This window comes from Trachypithecus francoisi, unplaced genomic scaffold, assembly GCF_009764315.1.
Source record: "Trachypithecus francoisi isolate TF-2019V2 unplaced genomic scaffold, Tfra_2.0 Lachesis_group3, whole genome shotgun sequence".
Taxonomy (NCBI): Eukaryota; Metazoa; Chordata; class Mammalia; order Primates; family Cercopithecidae; genus Trachypithecus; species Trachypithecus francoisi.
Genome location: NW_022681468.1, coordinates 53,332,297 through 53,350,934, shown reverse-complemented (window position 1 = coordinate 53,350,934; position 18,638 = coordinate 53,332,297). Strand labels below are relative to the sequence as shown.

General features: G+C 43.5%; 1 protein-coding gene and 1 long non-coding RNA gene across 7 annotated transcripts in view; one reads left to right on the top strand and one right to left on the bottom strand.

The window, feature by feature from the left end:
• The window catches only part of NID2 (nidogen 2), a 65,599-nt gene that overhangs the window by 21,754 nt on the left and 25,207 nt on the right, over positions 1–18,638 (bottom strand). For 3 of the 5 annotated variants that reach the window (XM_033188035.1, XM_033188037.1, XM_033188040.1), the window contains 7 exons: positions 17,570–17,719; positions 16,894–17,139; positions 15,478–15,678; positions 13,607–13,837; positions 4,249–4,395; positions 3,125–3,253; positions 1,500–1,643 (listed from right to left, as the gene is read on the bottom strand). In XM_033188035.1, coding sequence (XP_033043926.1) covers positions 1,500–1,643; positions 3,125–3,253; positions 4,249–4,395; positions 13,607–13,837; positions 15,478–15,678; positions 16,894–17,139; positions 17,570–17,719 — 1,248 coding nt within the window. The remainder of the gene's footprint in view (positions 1–1,499; positions 1,644–3,124; positions 3,254–4,248; positions 4,396–13,606; positions 13,838–15,477; positions 15,679–16,893; positions 17,140–17,569; positions 17,720–18,638) is intronic. The other 2 variants (XM_033188036.1, XM_033188038.1) reach the window with 1 other exon arrangement.
• LOC117069649 overlaps positions 1,508–18,638 on the top strand; it is a 39,175-nt gene continuing 22,044 nt past the window's right edge. Inside the window, exons 1-3 of one of the 2 annotated variants that reach the window (XR_004431616.1) lie at positions 1,508–1,600; positions 8,705–8,850; positions 14,140–14,462. This is a non-coding gene — a long non-coding RNA (uncharacterized LOC117069649). Of the gene's footprint in view, positions 1,601–8,704; positions 8,851–14,139; positions 14,463–18,638 lie in introns of those variants that run through there. The other variant, XR_004431615.1, reaches the window with a different exon arrangement.

The window sequence follows — 18,638 nt, the reverse complement described above, 5'->3', positions numbered from 1 at the left end:
TAGTTCCCTTCCCATGATAACCCATTAATCCACTGATAGGGGCAGAGCTCTCATGATCCAATCACCTCTTAAAGGCCCTACCTCTCAATACTGCCACATTGAAATGTAAGTTTCAACATGAGTTTTGGAGAAGCAAATATTCAAAAGCCATAGCCTCAACTTTCAATAACACCACCAAAAATATCTATTTAGGAAAAAAAAGGAGGGGGGGCTGAACTGAGTCACGGCTTTGGGTTAGTTCAGCATAAATTGCTCAAGAAAACCATGCAGCAGAGCTTCTGTACAGCACAAGTGGAAAGAGTAAGAATGAGGCTCAGAAACACCACCATGTGCGCCTGCCCCATCCAGGGAGAAGTGGAGAGCTGAGGTGCTGTCACAATGACCTTTGTTCTGTCAGTGACACATGCCCTCAAGCCTGCTGTCCACTCAGCCCATCCTGCTGAAACCAAAGGGAAAAAGGAATGGCAGAAGGATGAGAATCAAACATCTGGTGAGGAGGAGGGAGGCCCGTGCTATTTGGATCTGGTATAAAGCTCTCAGGAATTGCAAAGCTGTTCTTAGCACATCAGCTCAGTGGGCCTGGGCGGATGGCAGCAGATGCAGACAGCAACACCAGGAGCAGGGGAAAGTCTGCCTTTTAAGATTCATGTTCCCCAGCAGGCCCGTTCCCATTACAAACACTTCTCCCACCATTCTCTCATCCCCAGTGTCGTTTTACCCTAACTATGTGTGTGACTCACATGAAACCGAGTTTCAATCTCATCACATACCACAGGGTATGTTTGGAAAACCTTTTGTGATTTAAGTAGATTTGTTAAATGATTTCTATTTTAAAGTACTCCTAATCCTAGTTTCATGGACATTTTATACTCAGAGAGTTATGTCTAGCCTTTAAATAACAACCTCACACATTCTTTCCAAGTTAAATTGCAGTGGTTAGCCTTGCAAATGATTTGGTGCTTTTATAAAATACTGTATTAAGTCTTAAAGAGATTTCTGGGAGAAAAGTTTTGATATGTGTGTCTTTTTATCTGTGTGGAGTTCTTCTCTCTTTTGAAAGAGAAAAATTAGAAATTATATGTGTTTAGAGATAGATTAAAATATCACTTAAAGCAGGAGAATAGCACAATCATAAGTGTTGAATTAAGCCATTGACCAAAGAGATTGAAAGGTGGAGACTGCCTAACAGGAAGGTATGCAACTTTCCCTAAATTCCTCCAGCCTGCACTGGCTCCAAGGAACCAATGTTAGAAGTTCCTGAGTGCTACAGAAATGTCTCCACCAAGGAAGCCATATATGCTCGTCCATCTAGTCCACAGGAAATCACCCTTGGCTCCCCTTTCTAATTCAAAGGATGCTTTTTTCCTTGCTATTTTGGCAGCCACAAGGCTGTTAGAATCAAAGGAAGTCCTTTGTCTTTTCTGGGAGATCTCCATCTATGTGGGGATGTGCATCCAAGGCGACTTTCCACTCACTGAAGCTGACCCACAGTTACTTACCAGCGCACTGGTGCCCGTCGCCAGCATAACCAGGCAGGCAGGCACAGCTGAACGCGCTGCCTCCGTGGTGAACACACCGGGCCTGTCCAGCAGGAGCACAGGTATGACTGCCGTCCTCACAGGGGTTGGGAGGTGGGGTGATCACTGAAAAGAGAAGAAGGCAAGGGCATCCAAGAGTTTAGGCCTGCAAGGGGTGAGCCTTGCTCCTCATGGCATGATCCACAGACCAACAGCAACAGACCAGGGAATGCAGGTTCTCAGACCCTACTCCAGGGGCAATGATTCAGAATCTGGATTTTTGATAAGATTCCTAGATGGTTCATATGCTATTAAAGTTCAAGTACTGGTATGAATTTGTGGTTAAAATATTAAGCACAAAAACCCATCACCTAAGCAGTCCTCAATTAAAGTTTATAACACTCCAGAGCAATTGCTACACACACACACACACATGGTTTCTCTTGTCACTTCTACCCCTCCTTATCCCAGTGAATTAAAGAGTGCATTTTCTTTTTTTTTTTTTTTGAGATGGAGTCTCACTGTATCACCCAGACTGGAGTACAGTGGTGTGATCTCGGCTCACTGCAACCTCCAGCTGCCAGGTTCAACTGATTCTCCTGCCTCAGCCTCGTGAGTAGCTGGGATTACAGGCGCAAGCCACCACGCCCAGCTAATTTTTCTATTTTTAATAGAGATAGGGTTTCGCCATGTTGGTCAGGCTGGTCTCGAACTCCTGACCTCATGATCCACCCACCTCGGCCTCCCAAAGTGCTGGGATTACAGGCGTGAGCCACCATGCCTGGCTAAAGAGTGCATTTTCTTTACTCTCATCCAGCTTTATCAATGGGATGAATTAGGATAGTTCTTTGGATCCATTCTTAGGTCTGTAGTATTTTTTTGAAATATAGAAGGGGTAATTTGTTACAGAAAGAGCTCTTTAGCCAGTCAAGCAGGACATGCATGCATCAGGGAATGATGAATCCATCTCTTCTAATTTGAAAAATACTTTAGGCTCTATCTAAAGAGTGGAGGTGTTTACTAGAGAGGTTCATCATCTTGTTACATGATTGGGCCAGAAATCCCAACTGAGGTGGGCATCCTTCAATAACTCAACACCAAAAATATCAATTTAGGGAAAAAGAGTGAAAATAAACAGGGCTGAAACTGAGCAATAGCTTTGAGAGATTTTGTTTTGTTTGTTCATTTGAGACAGTCTCACTCTATTACCTAGGGTGGAGTGTACTGGCATGCTCTCAGTTCACTGCAACCTCTGCCTCCTGCGTTCAAGCAATCCTCCTGTCTCAGCCTCCCAAGTAGCTGGGACTACAGGCTTGTGCCACCACACCTTGTTCTGTATTGTTTGTAGAGATGGGGTTTTGCCATGTTGCCCAGGGTGGTCTTGAACTTCTGAACTCAAGCGATCCACCTGCCTCAGCCTTCCAAAGTGCTGGTATTACAGGCGTGAGCCACTACGTCCAGCCCAGCTTTGGGTTATTTTAATGTAACCTGTCTTCTTAAGAAAACCATATAGCAGAGCCTCTGAATAGCAGAAGTCAAAACATTGATCAAGAGCAAGATTAAAGAGCACCATGTTGGCCACACAAGAAAATGATTTTGGAACTCACAGATGCAAGTATGCCGGTCATCTGCAAACTCATAACCACTCCGGCACTCACACCTGTAGGTTCCAGGCAAGTTGATACACACAGAGTTGGGGCCACAGCGATGAAAGCCAGTTGCACATTCATTTTCATCTAAGAAGAAATGAGAACAGAAAAACTCTGCTTAATTCAAGGGTCCCAGAAGTGGAGGGTCTAAAAACTCAATGTTTTCTCACCAGTATGATGCTTCAATGGGACAAATGGTTGGCAGATGTAGAATTCTTTAAAATCAGATAAAAATGCATGTTGCAGATAACCAAAAAGAGTAAAAATTTCATGTCATTCAAGTAAACACCACAGGAAGATACACTTTTAAGTGAATATTCTAAGACTTCTTTAACTGTTTTAAAAATAATGGATACTTGGAAGAAAACCAACAATTTCTTTTTAATATCAAAAAATTTCTACCGTTGCCTTTTGGGGATATAAGAAACACAATGTCTGTCTAAAATTTAAAGAAAACCAGAAAATGAGATTTTTAGTAAGTCTAATAACTACTTATTACAGGCTCAAAATTACAAAACTTAACTCAAAACATCCAGGAATTGCAACAGATGTTTTCTTTTCACAGCCCCAGTGCAAAATCCACTCCACTCCAAACCATCTTTTCTTTTTTTGAGACGGAGTCTCGCTCTGTCGCCCAGGCTGGAGTGCAGTGGCCGGATCTCAGCTCACTGCAAGCTCCGCCTCCCGGGTTCACGCCATTCTCCTGCCTCAGCCTCCGGAGTAGCTGGGACTACAGGCGCCCGCCACCGCGCCCGGCTAGTTTTTTGTATTTTTTTTAGTAGAGACGGGGTTTCACCGTGTTAGCCAGGATGGTCTCGATCTCCTGACCTCGTGATCCGCCCGTCTCGGCCTCCCAAAGTGCTGGGATTACAGGCTTGAGCCACCGCGCCCGGCCCAAACCATCTTTTCAAACCTAAACAGCTAGCTTTAATTTTTAAATAACTATATTCAGGTTAGCTGCTAAAATCATTGACAATGGAGGTTGTAAAGGTGACAGATACTTGCCTTCTACAGATATAATGCTCGGAGGGCAGAGGAAGAACAAGGGCTACAAGAAGGAGACACGAGAACATAGCTCTTACCCACACAGTTCCGTCCATCTCCCTGGTACCCAGAGGCGCACTCACAGGTGTAATCTACACCTGTCCCCGGATGGCACCGTGCTGTTGTGTCACACATGTGGCTCCCATCATAGCAAGGATTCACCGGAGTGGGGTCTGAATCCTCTGCTTGAGTAGAGGGGACATAAAAGTACAATCTGGCGATTGGTAAGAGAATGTCACAGATAGAGATAGAAGAGTCCTCGGAACTGACTGCATGTCTGTGTTTTGTGACACACCCGGAGACCTTACTCAACTATCCATATCCAAAGCTAGGGATTTTCTGCACTTCAATTTTAAACTCCAGCATGGCTTCCCATTGCCTACCCTACAGACAACTAGTACCTTTACTTGCTTTCAGTAGGTTTGCATCCAGGGAATAAAAACACCCAACACATCTGTTTAAAAGTGCTTTTGCTCTATTATTTCCTGTGATTCTTGGGATAATTCTGTGTGGTGAGCTGTTATCCCCGTTATGGGTCATTTTCACAGATAAGGAAATTGAGACATGGGAAAAATTGCCCAAGCTCACAAAGTCAGGAAGTGGCACAGCAAGGACTCAGACTCCAACTTCCTGGTTCTAAATCTCTCGATCTCTTACTAAAATTCCCAATTTTTATGGGTAAATCCAATTAATTTAAAAAAATCTTGCTGTTTAAAGATTCCTAAGACTAAATGGGAATGACTTACCCAGTATTTACTCTTCAGGAGTAGCCTTACCAAGGATCCATTACTCACTAGGTAGCGATTACTTAACAACTGAAACCTTCCCTAGAGAAGTCTATTTTGGCTGAGCATGGTGGCTCATGCCTGTAATCCCAGAACTTTGGGAGGCTGAGGTAGGAGGATCGTTTGAGGCCGGGAGTTCAAGACCAGCCTGGGCAATATGCCAAGACCTTATCTCTACTAAAAAAAAGAAAGAAAGAAAATTAGCCGAGCATGGTGGCCCATGCTTGTAGTCCCAGCTACTCCAGAGGATGAGGCAGGAGGATGACTTGAGCCCAGGAGCTTAAGCTTGCAGTGAGCCATGACTGTGCCACTGCACTCCAGCCTAGGTGACAGAACAAGACCACGTCCTAAAAAGATATATTTATTTCTACATAATAGTCAATGCTCATTGAGCATTTATGTGTGAGGCACTGTTCTAAACAGATAGAAGAATGCCTGATTACATCCTCCTAACTACATGGTGAGGAAAATATTATCTCCACTTCTGCTGCATCACAGAGAGGCCAAATAACCTGCCCAGCGTAACACCGTCAGAAGAGGTGGATGGAGCTGGAATAAAAGTCTAGCAATCTGGCTCCACAGCCCATGCTTTCCATCGCTTTGCTGCAACCCTTGCTGAAGGAACTTCATGAAGTTATCTAGTCTACCAATGGCATAGAGGTATTGGAAGGAGTGTCAGATGCTCAGGTAGAATGAATCTATCAACTCGAGCACTTCTGTGTACTTCCAATTCTGCCATGTAAAATGGAAATAAGAATATGTACATCTGCCAATCCTGCTAAAGAAAATTAAGAAAATCCAACAGAATATATTGGAAAGGCAATTCCCTGTCGGCAGGTCTACCCAGTCTCTACTGACTGCATTCCTTCTGCCTTCTCAGTGGGGCCACTGTTCATCATTATTTGAGGTTCTAGCTCAATCTCAGTCCCTAGAATTAACTCTAATCTTAGACTCAAAAAATTTCCAGAGCCACAGCTAAGCTTGTCAGGTTCTATATTGAGCCATCTCTGCTACGAAGGGGGCTCCATCTAAGTTGTAAAAACTCAGGCTTCTGCCTCATACTTCTGTGCCTGAGGCCCTGTCTTGATAGCCAGCTTAGCATCCTCTGAGTCCCGTGCTGCTTGCCAGTTCTCACTACCCCCAGACACCAGTATCATGGCATCTGTAGGCAGACTCTGGCAGTACCACCCATTTTACCACCTCCTGGATTCTCTATCATTTCACTCTGTCTGACCCATGTCTCCCACCCTACTTTGTGCAGAATCTTCTATTAAAATGGAGAAACAACAACAGGAGAGAATCAGGTTCTTGTCTTATACTGAGCCTTCAATGAGGACATGACCCTGTTGTTCTCCATTGTAACAGATGCTGACTCAGGAACCTGGTCTATACTCTCAACTCGGCAACCACAACCCTACTGCTATCGGGGGGAGACTTGCCCAAAGTGACTCCTAGTCTAGATCCCAAGTGCTGACTGCTGCAGCCAACCTCTTAGACTGGACTCACTCCCGGTCCTTCAGAGTGTCTGGCATTCTTCCCAGTGCCTGCCCTACTGCCCATGCCATGGCTCTTCCAAGTGCCCTCTCATAGCCTGCTGTGAGCTGGGATGCCTTGGCTGAGACAGCCTTGTTTTCTGGCAGACTCTTTCCATCCCACTTTATAAGAAACACCACAGTACATTCTTGGAGTAGAATATTCCCGTATTATTGATTCCCGTATTATTGGCTGAAAATAAGGAGGGCTATGGGGTTTATCCTCAGTTCACCACAATGTTGTTGGCTGGAGTAACAGAATCTTTGCCAACACAAAGGACCAACAAAATATTCTAGCACTTTTTAAACCTGATGAACTATGTAAGCATAAGCCTAGCTCCCTGAAGCTCGCAGACATCCTTGGAAGTCTGTTCCTCTGGATCTCTTGGCAGACAGGAAGGAGGCACTATGCTGGGGTTATGGTTGCCGAGTTAACTTGAGCATAGACCAGGTTCCTGAGTCAGTCCTCAACAGGTTATAACTGAGGACAAGGTCATGTCCTCATCCATGAGGACCCAATGTAAGACAAGAACGTGATTCTCCCCCACCATTGTTTTTCCATTTTAGGCAGATTCTGTACAAAATGCCTGGCATACCCCACCAAAGCAGGAAGTAATCGTCAACATGTTTTAATTTATAGATACTAATGCTTAGCCTTCTTATTCAGTACTTTCCGGCATCAAAATTTCACCATGGCACATTCCAGCAAAGATTAGTGAGTTCACATGGACATCAAGAGCTTACCACCCTGTTAGGCATTACAAGAAAAAAACAAAAACAAAAACTCAGCTGAAAAGTTGACTTGCAAACTTGGATGGGCTATATTATCCTATCTAAAATTGAGAAGAAAGTGTCCCTAATTACTCAATACTGATTTAAAACGTATGTCACTGACAGGATTAGTTCCATAATTTGCAATCCCCAGTGCAGAATGAAAATGTGGAGCCCATGGTTCAAAGTAAAGCATTAAACCAAGCATGGTGCTCTTCTGAGCACGGGGCCCCATTCGCTGAACTTGGCTTCCCAAAACATTTTTAAAATACATTTCTAAAACCATTTCACGACTCCTTCTCTATGACTTGTAAGCTTTTCTCCTATTATAGTAAGTAAAGAACAGCAGTATCCTTCCTAAGACATTTTCTATTTCACCCTCTTAAACTACTCGACTCTCCAGCAGAGGATCTGGAACTAATTTACTCATTTAATCAAGGGGGAGAGCGGTTTTCCTTAAAGGAACAGTCCGTTCAGCTTCACTGCACGGCCCTCTGCCCAGAGCCTCCTCAACTTGCCAAAACGACCATTGAAGTGGAAGGACAGGAAGGATTTTTGGATCCTGTTTTATGACCCCACAAAACGACGAAAAAAAAAACAAAAACAGCTAACTCACACTTAAAACTTAAAGCTCAAACAATTGGTGGGGGGGTGGCACTGCTGGTTGGGAAGTCAACGAGGGACAGAGGCTTTGATTACTCACTGGGAAAGACACCCCAGTTCTGCATCCTTGCCCTGGGAAATCGTGCCACACCCACATCAGGTGTGGACAGCTGTGCTGTTTCCCATGAATTCCAACCAGATGATAGTTCCCTCTGGAAAAAGTGAGCAGTTCTTAGGAAGATACTGCTATGCACCAAGAGGGGAAAGAAAAAACTTGTCTGTTGGTATTTTTTTGTTGCTTTTCTTTTTTTCCTCCTATTCAGGTAGAATGAACAGTACTGCTGTGGGTGGATGAAGTAGGGTTCAAACACAAAGGGTTTAAAAGACACACATTGCCTCTTTTAAAGTTTGGTCTAAATTATGAGGCAGTCATGAGGCCAGTGTGGAATATCAGAGCCATGAGGGGTAAGGGTGTGCATACTGGAGCCAGTGCCCTTGAGTCCCAGCTCACCACTTACTATGACCAGGCAAATTACTTCATTTCTATACCTCAGTCTCATTATCTGTAAAATGGGATAACAACCCCTCCCCCACCCCACCACTGGGTAGAGGTCGCTGTGGGGATTAAATGAGTTAATTCATGCAAGGTGCTTAGAACAGTACTTGGCACCAAGTAAACCATCCTTTGATATTTGACTGGGGTGATAGGGAAAATGATAAAATTCTAAAGAAAACAAGCAACTTGGTACCTGCCAGTTTGCTTTCTCTGATCCTTTCTTATTCTCATTTGGTATGTCTTCTAGGAAAAATACACCCAGAGATACATCTTTTTCCTAAATGGTTCCAGAATCTGAATGGGACTCCATAGCCTGGGAGATTATTTCACGATCGGTTGCTTTTGCAGATCAGATGCCTACACCCAACACAGGGCTGACCTGGACGTTTAAAGGTAAAGACCATTCTCCCCAGTAGTTTTGTTTAAATTGCTCATTGAGAAATCTAGTACAGCAATCTTTCCCTTTCTAATTTACATGTTCCTCTAAAATCAACTCACATTTTCATGTGTTCATTTGCTACCTTACAATCCCATCTCTGGGCACCCAGTGCCTACATTCCCAACCAAGTTTCTTAAAACCAATCAACCAAACCACCTCGGGATTCTCATTACAAGTCACTTCTGCATCCTAGAAAAGAGTCCCATCCTGATACCGTAATCTTGTCATATTGCTGAAGCAACGCTTCTTTATTGAGCCTGCTGAGGCTTAAGGAGCCCTCAGCTCCAGTAACAAAGCACAGAACTGTGCATCACTTACAGATTCACCTCGCTGAGGAGCTAACTCTGGGCTCAACAGTTTCAATACAGTGGCTGTGAATGAAGATGGTTTTTTTTCTCCTTGTGTGGCTCTCACATTCCAGGGGAAAACATGACCTGGTTTTCAGAACTAAATGTCCCCTTGATCCGACAAAGCCACTCCCCATCTGTAGAGTTCCCTGACTTCACAAGCTCATCCTCTGGCTTGCTGGAAACATTTTTTAATAATTAAGACCTTGCTTTTTAGGATAGTTTTACATTTAGAGAAAAATGGAGCAGGAAGTACAGGGCTCCCATATCCCCCCCACCCACAATGTGCAGTTTCCCCTCTTATTAACATTGTGCATTAGTGTGGTGCATTTGTTATCCCCGATCAATACTGATACATTATTAACTAATGCCCATAGTCTGCAGTAGGGCTCTCTTGGTGTTGGACAGTTCTATAGACTGACAAACGCATAATGGCCTATATCCAACATTACAGTATCGTACAGAATAGTTTCACTGCCCTAAAAATCCCATGTTCCACGTATGCATCCTTCTCCTCCTTCCTCCTGAACCACTGGCAAGCACTGACCTTTTTACTGTCTCTATAGTGTAACCTTTTCCAAAATGTCACAGTTAGAATGATTCTGTGTGTAGCCTTTTCAGACTAGCTGCTTTCACAGAGCAACATGCTTTTAAGTTTCCTGCATGTCTTTCTGTGGCATGATATGCCTAGAACATTTTAAAATCAGTCTTCACAGGTGAGGCTAATGGTCATTGAAATTTGAGAACCACTGCTTATTTTGAGACAGGTCTTGTTATGTGGCCAACACTGGTCTCAAACTCCTGGGCTCAGGTGATCCTCCCACCTCAGCCTCCAGAGTAGCTGAGATTACAGGTGCAAGCCACTGTGCCCGATGAGAATGGTTTTAGAGTTTTGTTTCTAATACTGTTTGCTTCTATTTTTATTTTTTGAAGCGGAGTCTCACTCTCTCGCACAGGCTGGAATGCAGTGGCGCAATCCCGGCTCACTGCAACCTCCGCCTCCTGGGTTCAAGCAATTCTCCTGTTTCAGCCTCCTGAGTAGCTGGGACTACAGGCACATGCCACCACACCTGGCTAATTTTTTTGTGTGTATATATTTATCTATTTTTTATTTTCTTTTGTAGAGACAGGGTTTCACCATGTTGGCCAGGCTGGTCTTGAATGCCTGACCTCAGGTGATCCACCCACCTCAGTCTCCCAAAGTGCTGGGATTACAGGCATAAGCCACCATGCCCGGCCTTCAATTGAGATGTAATTCATATACCATACAATTCATCCATTTAAAGTACGTAATTAAACAATTTAGTATATTCAGTGTTATACAACCATCACCCCCAAAATTAACCCTGTACCCTTTAGCTATTAACTCCCTATTCCCTCATTATCTCTTAGCCCTGGGCAACCACAAATATGCTTTCTATGTATGTAGATTTACCTATTTTGGATATTGTACATAAATGCAACCATTTCGTGTGCTGTCCTTTGTCACTAGCTACCTTCACTTAAGGTTTTCAGAGTTCATCCATGTTGTTGCACATATCCGTACTTCATTCCTTTTTATGGTTGAATAATATTCCAGTATATGAATATATTTTTTGGTGTCCATTCATCAACTGATGGACATGTTTACCTTTTGGCTATTATGAATAATGCCACTATGAATATACACAAATCAGTTTTTGTAGGGACCTACGTTATCATTTCTTTTGGGTATACAGGGAGGAGTAGAATTGCTCCATTAAATGGCAACATCGTGTTTCACTTTGAGAAACTGCTATTTTCTGTTTTTCACAGTAGCCGCGTCATTTTATAATCACACCAGCAACATATGAGGGTTCCGAGTTTTCCACGTTCTAGCCAACACTTATTACCCGTTTTTTGATTATACTCAACCACATGAGGTAAAGTAGTATCTCATTGTGGTTTTGATTTGCATTTCCCTGATGACTAATGATGCTGAGCATCTTCACACATGCCCATTGGGTATCTGTATATCTTTCTGGAGAAAGGTCATTGCGGATCCTTTGCCCATCTTTCAGTTAGCTTGTCTCCAAGTTGTAAGAGAGTGCTTCATATACTCTAGAACAAGTCTTATTAAAAACATGATTTAAAATACTGTCTTCCCATTCTATGGGTTGTGTTTTCACTTTGTTAATAATGTTCTTTGAAGCACAATTTTTTTTTTTTTTTGAGATGGAGTCTCGCTCTGTCACCCAGGCTGGAGTGCAGTAGTGTGATCTCCACTCACTGCAAGCTCCGCCTCCCAGGTTCAAGCCATTCTCCTGCCTCAGCTTCCAGAGTAGCTGGGACTACAGGCACCCGCCACCATGCCCAGCTAATTTTTGTATTTTTAGTCGAGACAAGGTTTCACTGTGTTAGCCGGGATGGTCCCCATCTCCTGACCTCGTGATCCGCCCACCTTGGCCTCCCAAAGTGCTGGGATTACAGGCATGAGCCACTAAGCCCGGCCTGAAGCATAAACTTTTAAAATTTTGATGACACCCAGTTTATTTTACTGTTGCTTGTGCTTTTCGTGTCGTACCTAAGAAACCATTACCAAATTCAAAGTCACAAAAATTTACCCCCATGTTTTTTTCTAAAAGTTTTAGCTCTTACACTTAGGTCTGTTGGCCCATTTTGAGTTGAATTTTGGATATGCTGTGAGGTCAAGGGTTCAACTTCATTCTTTTGTATGTGGTCACTCAGTGGTCCCAGCACCATAGTTAACAGTTTAAAAGACTATTCTTTCTCCATTGAATTGTTTTGGCACTGTTGTTGAAAAAGCAATCAACTTTTAATGTGAGTGTCTATTTCTGGGTTCCCACTTCTATTCCCTTGATCTGTATGTGTATTCTTATACCAGGACCACATTGTCTTGATTACATTTCGAGTTTGAGAGATATGAGTCTGACTTTATGCTTCTTTTCCGAGATTGTTTTGGCTATTCTGGGTTTTTTTTTTTTTTTTTTGAGGCAGAGTCTCGCTCTGTCGCCCAGACTGGAGTGCAGCACAATCTCGGCTCACTGCAAGCTCCGCCTCCCGGGTTTACACCATTCTCCTGCCTCAGCCTCCCAAGTAGCTGGGACTACAGGCGCCCGCCACCTCGCCCGACTAGTTTTTTGTATTTTTAGTAGAGACAGGGTTTCGCCATGTTAGCCAGGATGGTCTCGATCTCCTGACCTCGTGATCCGCCCGTCTCGGCCTCCCAAAGTGCTGGGATTACAGGCTTGAGCCACCGCGCCCGGCCTATTCTGGGTTCTTTGAATTTCCATATAAATTCTAGAATCAGCTTGCCAATTTCTGCAAAGAGCCAGCTAAGATTCTCATAGGGTTTATGTTGAATTAATAAATCAATTCGGGAAGTAGTCACATCTTAACCATATTAAGTCTTCCAATCCATGAATATGGAATGGTCTTCCCATTTAACTGAGTCTTAACTTTTTTTCCAAAAAATGTTTTGTGGGATGCAATGTACAAGTACTGCACTTCTTAAAAATTTCTCTCTCTTTGAAACAATTTCTTAATCTTCAGTTTGCTCACTGCTACTATAAATATAATTAATTTGTTGTACTGATCTTGCATATCCTGTAACATTGCTGAACTTGTTCTTTAGTTCTAATAGTTTAGTGAATTCCTCAGATTTTCTACATAAAATGTCATCTGAAACTAATTTTACTTTGTCCTTTCCAATTTAGACGGCTTTTATTTCGTGTTCTTGCCTAATCGCCCTGGCTAGAACTTCTAGTACTGAATTGAATAAAAGTGGCAAGAGCAGACATCCTCGTCTTGTTCCTAAGCTTCAGGGAAAAGCATCCAGTCTCTCACCATTAACTATAATGTTCCGGGGATCGTGGAGGGTGAGGTTATACATCAAGTTCTATGATGTTTTGTTTTTCCAGGTACTAGCTCTTTGCCCCACCTTGGTTTGGATGAACTTCTCCTCACATCTGTTTTAGCTAAAATGTCACTTACGTGGGGATATCTCTCCTCAATCTTCAAACTAGACTCATAGTGCCCTGCACTTATCACACTTGTAACAAATACTTGTCAGCACTGCTCTCCCTAATTCCAGTCCACCTTGTTCACAGGTATATTCCTGACTGGCACACACAGTTGGATATTGCTCTAAACCAGCCTCACATACCATGCTCTATTTCCTGACTTTGGCAGGGACGCTGTTCCCTGCCCTAAAACTCTTTTCTGCCTGTTTCCAACTCAAGGGCAAGGATCTGTTCTACTCATCCTTATACCTAGCACCTAACACAGCCTGGCACTAGGTAACCCTTAGTAACCTCTGTGAATCATTCTAACTCTACTTAAAAGGACGTCATTTTTACCCAACAACAAAAAAAGGAAACCTTACCTTCAACCGGGCCAATCTGATTGGTCACAGCAAATCTAAGCACTCTTTCTTCATCATTATACAAGGCAAAGACCCGGTCCACGCTCAGCTGCTGGGTGTTAGGGAAGGCCGGGCGTCTGGGGGCGTGCCTGCACACCTGGTAAGTGATGTTCTGGTGGATGCGGTAGGACCATGTTTGGTTGATTGCACCAAAAGTCAGAGAGTAGTCTCTGGAACTTGTAGAGGTCACAGCTGCAATGAACGCATTGGTAATTTTTTTTAAATATTAAATAAAGAGATTTTCATGTGGGGTGGATTTTTCTGCACCGTTTTTCATCTAATTCTTGGAGTGTGTTCCCTTGGGAACTTCCTGAGTTTATATGAAAAAATTTGCAAGGAAATCCCAAAAACCTGAGTGGATGCAAAGCCCCAGTGCTGAGGGGGAGAAGGCACTACAGTTGTCAGTGTTATTATATGCAAAGAATAAGTATTACTGAGTGCCAGCCATGCCAATGGTGCTCTATACATACTGCCTCGTTTCTTCCTCACAACAGCCTAGTGAGGTGGGCACTGAATCGTGCGATCAGAGGCTCACAGAGGTTAAGTAGCCTAAGATGCAACGCTGCTACATGGTAAAACTGAAAATGAAACTCACACTGGTTTGACTCTACACCTTAAATTTTAAACCAATCCATCCTCTACATTGCACAGAAGTGACGACTTCCAACACCTCGTACTCCAGTAAATCTGAAGGATTCCAGAGAAAGGAAAGGATTGTCTCTCACAATCTGAGTCTAGGAGTCAAGCCCAGGTCAGTGATCCGGACACTGACCATTTTGTTCACAGCCCAGGTCTCTGCTTCCCATTGTCTTCCCTCTATCTCCTGCTAGGCTGCCAGCTCTTGGCATAGGAGCAGCAGGGGTTAGAGGAAAGGCATAACTCAGTCCGGATTGCTGTGCTGCACAACAGCAACTGTGATGGAGGCCACATCCTGTATGCAGGTAGTATTTTCACAGAACACATCACGCTTCACACACATTATTGATCATGTAACATAGAAAAGGCATTTTTAGTTCCATGCTGAAGATGAGAAAATACATTCTCAGATATTAAGAGGCCTTTCCCTACAGATACTAAATGGCAATTCCAGGATATAAGTTATCTTTTCACTCCAAATCTAGCATTAGTTTTATAATAAATTACAGCATCTCTGTGTTTTTCATTTTGTTTTTGAGATGGAGTCTCGCTGTCACCCAGGCTGGAGTACAGTGGTGCAAGCTCAGCTTATTGCAACCTCAACTTCCTGGGTTCAGGCAATTCTCCTGCCCCAGCCTCCCAAGTAGCTGGGATCACAGGAGCCCACCACCACACCCAGCTAATTTTTGTATTTTTAGTAGAGATAGGTTTTCGCCACGTTGGCCAGGCTGGTCTCAAACTCCTGACCTCAGGTGATCCACCTGCCTCAGCCTCCTAAAGTGCTGGGATTACAGGCATGAGCCACTGCACCTGGCCTCTGATTTTTAAAGCACCCTGAACTCATCAGTTGAAACAAGTTGAGACAAATTCCAATAATCAGTATTTTTCCATGTTGCAGAAAGTAGGATGGTTAAAAACGGTATATAATTATACCATCCCTACCCACCCCATGGACAATGTTGCTATTGATTTTATTATTTGAAAGTACTAGGTAGGGATATAGATATTGTGTATAGCAGCCAGCATTCTGCTCACTTACACATTTTCTTAAAATAATAAGAGTAATAACATAGAGCTCATTTTATGTTCCATGCACTGTTCTAGGACATGGCATGTAAGTCATTTAAGCCTTGTATCTATCTTGTAAGATGGGCATAATCCCCATTTTACAGATGTGAAGACTGAGTTATACATACTGGAGTCTGAGTAGTGGTACAGCTCCTTGTAGGGAGACATGTGGGCTGTGAAATTTGCTGGGATGTAAGGCACCTGGCCTTGAATGTTGGTCTTAATGCTCAGATAGTTCTCTGGGTCAAGTCCCTCAGCAGTTTGAGTGATATGAACCCTCTCCTCTCCCGGGTAGAATGTAACTTCCATGTCATGGGTAAAGGCAGCACCTGGAGATGAAAAACATTCAGCATAGGGATGAAAAGAGGTCTTGCTTAAACAGTTACCAATACATACCACCCCCTCCCAATTTCTACTGCTGTTGGAGATCGTGCCTAAGGAGATTATCTGATACTGAGAGTAAACACTATCAGCTGTTGATTCCATAAGTTCCCAAACTTTTCCGTTGAAGAATATGGTTTTATCCTGCCTTACCTCACCCAGCTTCTCTTTGAACAAGCTTGTAGTCTGTGAGAAATACTCTTGGGAACGTTCTTGGCTTTTCTCTAAGGTTGCTAGACTTAGCAAAAAACATATAAGCCTAACAACAACAACAACAACAACAAAACCACTCAAGACATTCAGGGTTTTTTGTTTGAATTTCAGATAAGTATGTCTCATGCAATATGTGGGGGATACTTATACTAGAAAATTGTTTCTCTGAAATAGAAATTTAGCAAGGTGTGCCCTATTTTATCTACTTTTGACACAAGGGCTTTATTCAAATTTTGATTAAATGCAAGAACCTATAAACAGCTACTGAGCTCTGCAGTTCAAGATGGGGGAAGAACTTCTCACAAAACTATTTTTCATGCAATAAAGATAAAATCACTAGGAAAGAAGTTTTCAGGTGGGAAGGTGAGAATCCAAAAAGTATCTTCTAAATCCTTGTTGTCAATGGGTGGCCTTTCCAGCAGCACTGGTACCTCCTAGGAGCTTGGTAGAAAAGCAAAATCACAGACCCCCACCCGAGGCCTGCTGAACCATAATTCACATTTTGGTTGGGTGCAGGTCTGGGGCACACCAGCCTATACTATTATAGGTTGCAGAGCTGGGAGAAGGGCACCCCTTCACCATGAAGTAAAATCATCCCCAGGTGCCCCAAGTACCATTTTTGCATTTGACAGATCTGTGCATAATTTTAAAAGCCTGACAAATATGCTTCAATGAATTGGAGTAAGAGGACACAAATGTTCTGAATGGAATCATCCTGTTTCTCAGAACAGCTGGGAGAACATTTAGACGAAATCACTGCCTTTCAAAAATCAGTGATGTGAGGTCAAATCATTCCCAACAATCTCTGGCCAGCAAACTACACACATGTGGCTCTAGAACGTAAAACAAGTGATTCCTCTTTCACTGTGTAAAGGCCTAAAGACATTGCCCCAAGGAGCACCACTGCCAAAGCAACACTGACTACCGGCTTTCTCAGAGACCCTACTCACCCGCGAGGCTGAAGCCATTCTCAGAGCCAGGTTTTTCTAAAGCAAAGAGCCAGCCAAACAGGCCTCCAATTGGTGTGAGCGGGAGGAGGGCCTGGGCTGCTGGCTGTGGGATGTGGCTGATGGCTGTGTAGGCTCTGCCATCATTGCCCACGACATACGCATGCAGGTCCACGTCAGTGAAGTGCACAGGTGTATGGCCCACGCGGAGGCGGCCACTCACTTTCCCATTCACTCGGTGAGGTGCCCCTAAAAGACAGCAAACCCAGTTAAGCTTGAGCATCATCCTGGCTAGAGATGGGTGTACACAGGTATAATTATTCCATTGACAACTTCCAAAACTCACTCTTTAGCAAGTCGCTTTAATGATTTCCTAACCAACCAATTATCCATATATGAAACAGTCCTGCCTCCAGTCTGTTTTCTCCCCTCCTCCTTCTCTCCACTACAACTTTGGCTCTAATGAGCCGGCAGAAGGAAGCATTTCTGGATAATCCTCAAATTGGGAATCAGCCCAAACCAGTTCATTCCTCAAACATTTATTGAGCACCTCCAAGTTGATAGCACTCTGATTTAAGTAGTGGAGATGTTTGGTCCATAAAGCAGAGCTCACAGTGGTAGCTGGAAACAGGCAAGCAGCAGGAATAGACACACAGGAGTTCCCAGTCCCAGTAATTACCTTCGGGCAGACAGTGCTTCCCATTTCCATAAAACTTGGATTGGCAGTGGCAGCAGAAGCCAGTGGCATAGTCCGTGCAGAAGGCATGCCGGGAGCATTGTCTGTGGTTGTGTTCACAGGTTTCCTTGTTGGCAGCATTGTATGTGAAGACTGAAAAAATAAAACAAACTTGCCTTAAAAAGACTAAATGATTCCAATGTCATTGCTGCATCAGGGACATAGCATCTGCTCCACAGAAGCGGTTTAGATCATAACAAACAGTTTTTGATGTTTAAGAGACTGGCATAACATTCAACCCAAGGGAATTAATCTGCTTTGTCTGCTGGCAAGAATTGCTTACTGCTCCCAGCTGGGTCTCATTGCAGAGTTGGTGAACTAAGATGAGGCTGCACCCGTAGGTTTGAGTGCAGTAAAATGAAAACGAACCAGTAAGTACATGTTAGGTTGAACTTCATGAAACCACTATTTTTGTGGGTCAAAAAGGGCTAAATATCAGCACTTTTATATGGTTCAACCTAAAGACATCCTGAGAGGAAGACATAATAGAGAAGCTAACAAATGTCTTATGTCTAACCAACCATCCTTCTTTTAGGTAACACTGAACTTAACAAATAGCTCTTCTCACTACCAAGATTGTTTGGAGGGAAGGGTCTTAAAGAACACATGCACCTACCTCAAAGAAAGGGCATGAGGAGAAGGGGACAGAGGAGGGCAAAGCAACAGGGATTCAAGTTATTAAAGTGCCCTATGCCCTCGGCAGGGTTTAACTATGATGGGTATGGTACAAGCATGATTTCCATGCAATAGCAGACAGCTTGGGCCCCACTCGCAGATCTTCCAAGAAATTACGGAGGACCAAGATAAGCTCAGTGCTCCAGCAGCTGTTGCTTCCATTTCCTACTTATTCTACCCATTAAAAGAAGAGGGCTATCTGTGCTGCAAAGAAATGGGGAAACTGGAACAAATGCCATGGTTCATGACGGAAATGGCCAAGAGGGTAGGGTGTGGCGGGGGTTGTGGATGGACAGGGGGGTGCTTTCTCGAGGACTCTGGGGAATATGCCAATTCC